This window comes from Leuciscus leuciscus, assembly GCF_965113295.1.
Source record: "Leuciscus leuciscus genome assembly, chromosome: 11".
Taxonomy (NCBI): domain Eukaryota; kingdom Metazoa; phylum Chordata; class Actinopteri; order Cypriniformes; family Leuciscidae; genus Leuciscus; species Leuciscus leuciscus.
The window spans coordinates 1905444-1913723 of record NC_138735.1 but is presented as its reverse complement, the minus strand read 5'-3'; the positions used below and the strand labels follow the sequence as shown (position 1 = coordinate 1913723).

The window sequence follows — 8280 nt, the reverse complement described above, 5'->3', positions numbered from 1 at the left end:
GTTCAGTATGATTCTCCTCTCTCTGCACTCACTGCACAGATAATGCATCCCACAATGCACTGCTGACGACTGATCTAGAAACAATATCAGGTGCATTTTTCAACATCACTTGTATCGTTGATCGAACTGTCAATAAGACATTTTAGCACAATATTAGACCAAAAAAGCAATTCTATTTTCGCTATCTAGAGTTATAGACCTTATGTAGCTCCGCCCCTTTTCAGCGCTACGCTCGTTGTCTTTTGACTTCAGGTCTGTATTTTCACAGCGATCTTGTGTATTTATGAATGAACGGCTCGTTTTAAAATCTTCCCGGTCTACTGACATTTGTTAAGACATCTGCTTTAAACATTACAATCCTCATGATAACTTATGTTAACTTTCCATGAAGTAAATCCACTTCAAAAGCTAATTACTCCTGGACAGCAACGCCATATAAATATACAGAGCGACTGCAAAAACGGAAGTTCAAAGACAATATTCTAAAGATGGCGGCGCCCTCGTTTCTCTGGCGCATAAGGTCTATAATATTGTTCAACTAAGCATGCAACTGCCATTCATAAGTTCTGTCCATCAGATGCACACTTCAGAATCTCACCGGAAGTAGTGGCTCATCCGGACGGCTACTGTTTTTCGAATACTATGCATTCGGATATACTACTCTGTTGGTGTACTGTTTTTCGCATGCTATAAAGTCGGTAAGTATTCGATTTTGAATGCAGCAAAAATGCTCATTAGGATTAGCAGGATGGTAACATGAGATAAAATTAACCAAATACTGATGATTTGATCTTCTTTAGCCGTGTTTCCACTGTCGGGCCAGTGCGAGCCAGGGCTTTCAACGGGCCGGGCGGGGCTAATAGCCTCGGACCCGGAGCACCGAGCCCAAAGCTACTCTGCGTTTCCGCCGTCGGCCCAGAAGCTCCACAGCGCTTCACTAAAACACACCTTCCTAGATCAACGTCACACAAACCCATAATTTCACCAACAAATGGAAGTTTTATCAGAAAACTAATCAGAAAGAAAGCACTGAAAACTAACGATGTCACAAAACGAACATGATAAAAGCGATCATTTGTTGGCACTTTTGTTGTTTACTTAAAGATTTAAAACCCAAGCATCTATGTTTTACCACAGGTTTACAATAAAAAAGTTATACATTGATCATAATGAATTAATCGGTGTCAAGATTGCACATTAGTCACACAGCAATAAAGTGGTATTTACCGTTATTTCACAAAAGAAAGAGGACACACGTAGCCTGTAATATCAGAGAAACAGAGGAAGCTCCCGTAAAACCGGAATTGCTTTATTTTATGACATATGCAGAGCTAAATATGGATATCAGACGGACCGGTATAAAGAGACGAGACGTACTGACAAATAAAATAAAAACACGATTGAGACAGCCTGTATGATTTGTGCGGTTTGTTCAAGTGGACATATTTACCATGTTTACTCTGGTAATGGTTAGCGCGCATAGTCTTTTGCATTGCATATAAATATTTCTGCATTGTAAGGTGATCAGAATCCGCATCGAATCACAAACAGAGGGTATTCAAACACTCGCTGCGGTCTGAAATTGAGTTTTGAGCTAAAATGATTTTCAAAGTCTTTAATGCTGATTAGCTGGTATATGAAATCATACGCTGGCGTCTCCAATCTCAGATAAACTCCAGCTTTGTTCGTAACCACTCCTCAAGCTCGAGTTGGCCCGCTTTGGACTAAGGTATTCGGCTGGCCAAAAAACCCTGGCATTGGCCCCAAGCAAGCCCCGATGAAGCCCGATGAAGCCCTGAAAGTGATAGTGGAAATGCACTGTCCCTGGCACGCACTAGCACACACGTTTGTTTTGCCTGACAGTGGAAACGTGGCTTTTGATTAAGAAATATCAAGAATTCCTGCACACCCCTGCAGAAAAATCCAGCATAAGTCAACACTAATTCCATGATGGTCCAGTCTGGTTTATGATGATTAGAGCTGGTAAAATGCTGGTCTAGCCCAGCTTAGTCAAGCTGCTTTCAAGCATAACTGAGCTGGTCCACCAGTACTCCCACTTCCCATGCCGGGGAGGAGCAAACCAGCAACTAACATCCCATGCTGGACCCAGCATGCAAAACATACCTTGTGCTGGTGACTTTTCAGCAGGGACATTCAAGAGTTTAGCAAGCCCTTTCATCAATGCATAATTTGGACAAGGCGCCTCACCTGATGAGGTAACACTGGGCCCAGCTCCTGGCGACACCTCCACCGCCCCCTCTCTCTGGGGACTGTCCTCTGAGGACGACTCCCTCCACTGAACCGACCCGTCTCCTGGCTCCCTGATCTCTGGACTCTGAATCGAGTCCGAGACGGATTCAAAAGCACTGTTCTCTTCCTCCTCTTCCTCCTGCGAGGAGAAGACAGTGCTCTCCGACAGCCGTGTGCTGTCGACCGAAGAGAGACGTGTGTGGCTGCACAGGTGGTTACGACCCTCGTAACCCGAGTTACTGTAACAGGAAGTACTGTAACAGGAAGTGCTGTAACAGGAAGTGCTGTAGCAGGAGTTGTCACACAGTTCGCACTCACTCACTCGAGGATCCCTTCTGCTTACACACACATCCCCGTCTTCGCTGTCCGGCCGAAGGGTGCGAGGTGAGGGTCTTTCCCCCTCCAGGAGTTGGTTGAGTTCGGACAAGCGCTCAATGGAGAGGCTACGTGGTAAAGTACGCCTGCAACACGGTCTAGGACACTCAGGCACGATTGATGGAGACTGAGCTTCAGACACCTCATCTTCATCCTCCTCTTTGTCCTCTTGGGGTTTGACAGTGATTTCTTCTGATTCTGGATCAAGAACTTCGTCTTCATCTTGGCTGTCATGGTGGCATTGAGCTGACGGCAAGCTGTGCAGCAAATGATGAATGCGGATGTAGTGAGACCGTGGCGTCTCGGGTTCTTCACAGGCTGAGGCGATGACTGTCTCTAATTCGGACACTGGAAGCGAACAGGGTCGGCTTTTTCGCTTCAAGGCACCTCGCATCCTTGGGGAACAGGGTTCTTCCTCATTCCCATCTCCTTCCACCCTCATGTCAACATGCTCTGAGCTTCTCTCAACCTCTACATGCTCTCCAGTTGGTCTCATTTCATCTCCACATGTGTCTTCAGCATCATGGTTCTCCAGTTCCTCCAAAGGAGTCTCGGCCACAGTTTCCTCGGACTCTATTATTGTCTCTACTTGCTCCTCAGTTTCTCCTTGAGTGGCATCACTCAATAGTGTCTCTCCTTGAGCTGTTACAAGCTCATCGGCTGATCCTTCAGCTTCCGGTTGGGGATCAGCTATTGAAGTAAGCAGCACAGCATCTTGGGTCTCTATGTCGGGAGGACTTTCGGCAGGCGGCTCCTCGATGTCAGGTCCCAAACTCAATGCATCTTCTACAGGCAGATCAGAAGCAGCTGGTTGGTCCTCATTGGGCTCCAGTTCAGCCTCCTGGTCAGGCACCACATCAAAGACTGGCATTGCATTGAGGGATACTTCTTCATCATCTACCAAGGAGAACAAACAAATCTCTCAGTACGGTTAAACAGACCAGCTATGAAATACCACAAGACACCTTTAGCAATAATAAGTACTTGTATTGAAATTTCCTGTCTGAAAGGCCCTGTTTAAACCTGGTTTCAAGACGCATTTTGGTTGATCAGATCACAAGTAGACGAGGGACACACATTCCTGTTTACAAATGGTGTTTTAATCCGTCTCGTTTGTCCACTTCTGGCCTGATTTCTTCGAGGGGAGGGTCTATGTGCGGGAAAATATGGACTTTTTCAGATCTTTTGATCCAATGGATGAAATAAGCTCATGCAATTTAAATATGAACGCAACTGGAGAAAACAGAAAAACATACAGAGATCAGCTCTGATAGCTGAAAGATCAGAAATCATGGTGAGAGAACATTGTGCTTGGTACGTTTTTTTGTCTTCAAACCAATCTTGGGTTTTCAGCCGACATAGTTTAAATCCTGTTTGGCCAGAGCGCTTCCCATAATGTTCACGCATTAGGCCAGTAGACATGTAGACGGTCTTGTTTCTGTTTGAACACATTCGACCACATGAGCATTTTCACTACGAAAGCAATCCGGTTAAATGCATTTTCGACAACCTCTGGAAGTGGTCGAAATGGGACAAGCTAAAAATGTTTTAGATAAGGTACAAAGTTGTCCTTTTAAGGTTTCTGCCCCAGTCTCTTTCCCATACAATAAAAGTACCAGTGATTGGTGACTGAGTGACAGTCACCAAGAAGGACAACAGTACAGTAAAGCACTGTAAAGATGGTCCATATAAGTCTCTCCAGCACAACTCTCAGGTCTCATTGCCGACTTGGTATTCGTCGCCCAAGTCATATAGACTACTTTCATGGTACTTTAGAATGAGGTGAGTAAATTATGACAGTTTTCATTGTTGAGTGAACAACTCCTGTAGGTTACGGTTTGCTATACTTTTGGAAATATTAAAGTCCCCCTGTACTCAATAATTAAAACTCATCTTTGATCACCAAAATTGCATATTTAAATGATTTTCCTTCATGCCTTAAAATAGCTTGAATGTAACTCGACACCCTTGCCTCATTTAGTATGTACGGTTCTATGAATATGCAAATGAGCCCCGCCTCCACTCACTTACTCAGCTCAGAGATCCACTGGTTGACGATCACACGTTGATCTGATTGGTTACAAGGTAGTTTGTGACGTCAGAAACACCAGCGATTTCAAAGCGTGTTTTTGAGACTGTCTTTGGTTCACTGCAGTTTTAAGGAGAAAATACTCAGCAATGGTGTCGACTTATGACTTTACACATGGATTGTCTTAAAGCACATTAAAAACTCCACATAGACACATAAACAACATTAAAAGCTGGATTTTCAGCTTGAAGCATTGTAGATGACCTCTGTAGTGCTGCTAGCCTTTAGTTCAAACAGTAGAGCATGTCACTAGCAACCCTAACCTCATGTTTGGACAAAAGCACCTGACTTCTGAACAAATAGTCACATATCATTAACAAATACACAAACAAATGATCTCGGGATTTGTACTGTTAGTTTTGCTTATGTTGTGAGGAAAGCAGATACAGTAGTAAACATATACAGACCTGGATGAATTGATGAGGTTATCTCAAAACGAAACTGCAACTGGCCGCTGACATGATCTGTGGGAAGCCGTCGGCCTAAAGGGTAACTCACCACACGGTCCCTGTTCACACAGAGACGAGAAAGACAAGGATGCTTGACATTTTAAAATCTCGTGGGAAATTAACCATAAATATTTAGGCACACCAAAAACCTATCTGTGCACTGTCTTTTAAATTAAAGTACCTACTTATAAACATAAACATATTTGGTTGGTTACACTTTATTTTAAGGTGTCACTGTTACAGTGTAATTATATATTTAAGTACTGAGTAATATTAATTAACTACATGTATTTACTATAGGGTTAGGGTAGGATTAGGGTTTGGTTGGTTGAGGGTTAGTTGCATGTAATGATGCATCATTTACTGTTATTACTATGGTAAGTACATGTAACATATGTAACAAGGACACTGTAAAATAAAGTGTTACCACATATTTTTAGGTCTATGAAAACTGGAATCCTGGAGGAAAAACATGCAGAAATGGGCCAGTAGTTTGAAAAAGAAGTCAATAATGAGTGTGTAATCGCAGGCTCACAGTCAGATAATTAATGTTTGTTAAATGATTATTTAGCGGAGACCTACCCGATAGCATTCTTCTCCAGCAGCCTCTGCACAGGCACGACCAGCTTCCCCAGAAAGCGTTTGATGATGGGTCTGCTCTTGGCAAATTTATCTTTTACCTCAATCTCCAAAACGTCCGTCGGCAGCGACACAAAGTTAAATCTCTGTGAATACAAAATCAAGTAGGACTGCTCAGTTCTAAATCAAAAGATGTTTGTTAACCGCTGATATTCGGTGTAGTTCCTTCTCATGATTTACATTCTATTTCATTAAGTTTGATACCTCGAGGAAATCTGATGGTTCTGAACACACGGACTGGAAATATGTTACAAATATGTTGCTGCATTCCTGACCTTCTCAACTGGCTAATCACTTATTAGATTTATAACAATAATGTATTTTGTGAATAATAATTATTTTTTTTACAATTTGAATTTTTTATTTTAAAATTCTTACAAAATTAATTGAATTCATAGTTAAAAATTAAAAAATAAACAAATAAAAGTAAATAAATATAAATACATAAAAATAAATAAATAAATAGAATAAATAAATATAAATACATAAAAAAAAGATATATATATAAAAAAATAAAATAAAAAATAATGAATGAACGAATGAATGTCCCCCTTGACTTATCAAAATATAAGTCTGTATGCGATACACAATGTTCTCAGGGATGCTGCATGCTGGCCAGAGTCCATGGGAAACTGCAGTGCTGACGGTGTGTGTGAGAGCACAGGACTGGAGTGTATTGTTCCCTGTGGCAGTAAACCGAGGCAGCACGACTCGTGTTCAAGGAGGCACAGGACTTTTTAGGACAGCGCCACACAAGCCCAAACTCAGCAGCTTCTGCAATCACAGTGACATTAAACCCCTGCCCATCACATCTAAACCCACTGACTCCTCCACAGGGCTCTGGACAGACGAGGCTCAGAAAACACATTACGCTAGTTAGAGACGGTCTGCAACTGTGCGAATGAGTGGAAGAAAACAAACACACGCAGAGAAGAACGAATCTGAATCCGTTTGGTTTAGATGTTCAGGGGTTGTGTGTTTATTTTACAGCTGCATGTCTGAAAGAGAGAATGCTTACAGTCTACAGAAACACATTTAATGCAGTCAACAAACACATTTAATAAAAAAACACCAATAATAATAGCATGTTTTTAGACATAGTACAGTAATATAGGATAACCACATTTTTAACAGTCAAACTTGAACTTAATCAAATGCAAATAACACAATAATTTTTCTCAAAAGGTAGTTTCTACAACAGGTCTCTTCACCAAAGCTGCATTTATTTGATCAAAAATACAGTAAAATCAGCAATATTGTGTCATATTATCCTTAATAAATTTGTGTGATACACTTTTTTCAGGATGTTTTGATAAATAGAATTTTCAAAGCGTTTATTTGACGATTGCAGTGTTTATTCTAAATGATTAATCGGTGAACATCATCATTATTGTGTTAAAGTCCTGTTCCTGGTAATCTTCAATCAGAATAAGTTCCTCTTGCAGCATCTCTTCTCTTCTCTGATGACGAGGGCGGGGCTTTAACCTGTCACTCACATGAGATCAGCCAATAGCAAACCACAGCCATCCAATCAGTTCCCCACAGACACAATCAAGCCCCGCCCACATCTGTTCTTGTTCCAGAAGCGTTTCACTCGGATATACGACACAATAGAGGAGAAAAGATGAGAACAACTTCCCTTTCATGAAGACTTTAAAGCATCCTTGCAAAAAATAAAAAATCTTACTAACCACAAACTCTTGAATGGTAGTGTGTGTGCTATTGTTTTTAGTACCATGGAATGCTATATAAATATTATAAGGATAATCATATTGTAATTATTCAGTGAAATGGTATCAAAATAACATTGTATTACCATGTTATTTTGATACTATTACACTGAATAATTAGATTATGATTTTGTGTGTGTGTGTGTGTAATTGTTGGCTAATATAACGGCAAGTCTGTATTTCCGGTACAACGTAAAATGTGTTGCAATGCAAGATGATTTTCCATAATGCACAGATTGTATGTGCAACACAGGCCATGTTTCTGAATCAGACTTCCGGATCTGAGACTGTAGGGCAGGAGTAAAACATCCGACGCAAGCAGAAGCTTAAAACACTTCGAGAGTGTCCATAAATAAATCAGAGACAATAAGAGCTTGTTCTGCGGTCAAACGCGGTCAACTGACCAGCAGAAAGCAGCTGAAGGAATGAAGACCAACTCTCACACTCGACATGCGATATAAATAGTAATGTAAAAAGACAAATTGTAAGTGTGTGTGTGATTATTAATGAATGAGAGCTAGTGTGTGTGTAGGTTTCAAAGCTTTAGTGATGCAGAAAGACACTGTCAGCAGGAATAAAAAGCCCATTAGTGGAGAGGACAGAAAATGCCTCTGGATTTATAGAACAAAACACCCAAAATAAACACAAAAACCATTAGGCCTGTCCCTCGACCAGCACAGGATTTCACATTCACTCTCCAGTGGAGAGAGTTTTCTATATTCCCGCATCAGGAAAAGATTTAAGCTGG

At 41.2% G+C, this 8280-nt stretch overlaps 1 protein-coding gene across 3 annotated transcripts in view; it reads right to left on the bottom strand.

The window, feature by feature from the left end:
- The window catches only part of hecw1a (HECT, C2 and WW domain containing E3 ubiquitin protein ligase 1a), a 121236-nt gene that overhangs the window by 50531 nt on the left and 62425 nt on the right, over positions 1-8280 (bottom strand). For all 3 annotated transcript variants that reach the window (XM_082183798.1, XM_082183797.1, XM_082183799.1), the window contains 3 exons: positions 5746-5888; positions 5122-5222; positions 2209-3522 (listed from right to left, as the gene is read on the bottom strand). In XM_082183798.1, coding sequence (XP_082039924.1) covers positions 2209-3522; positions 5122-5222; positions 5746-5888 — 1558 coding nt within the window. The remainder of the gene's footprint in view (positions 1-2208; positions 3523-5121; positions 5223-5745; positions 5889-8280) is intronic.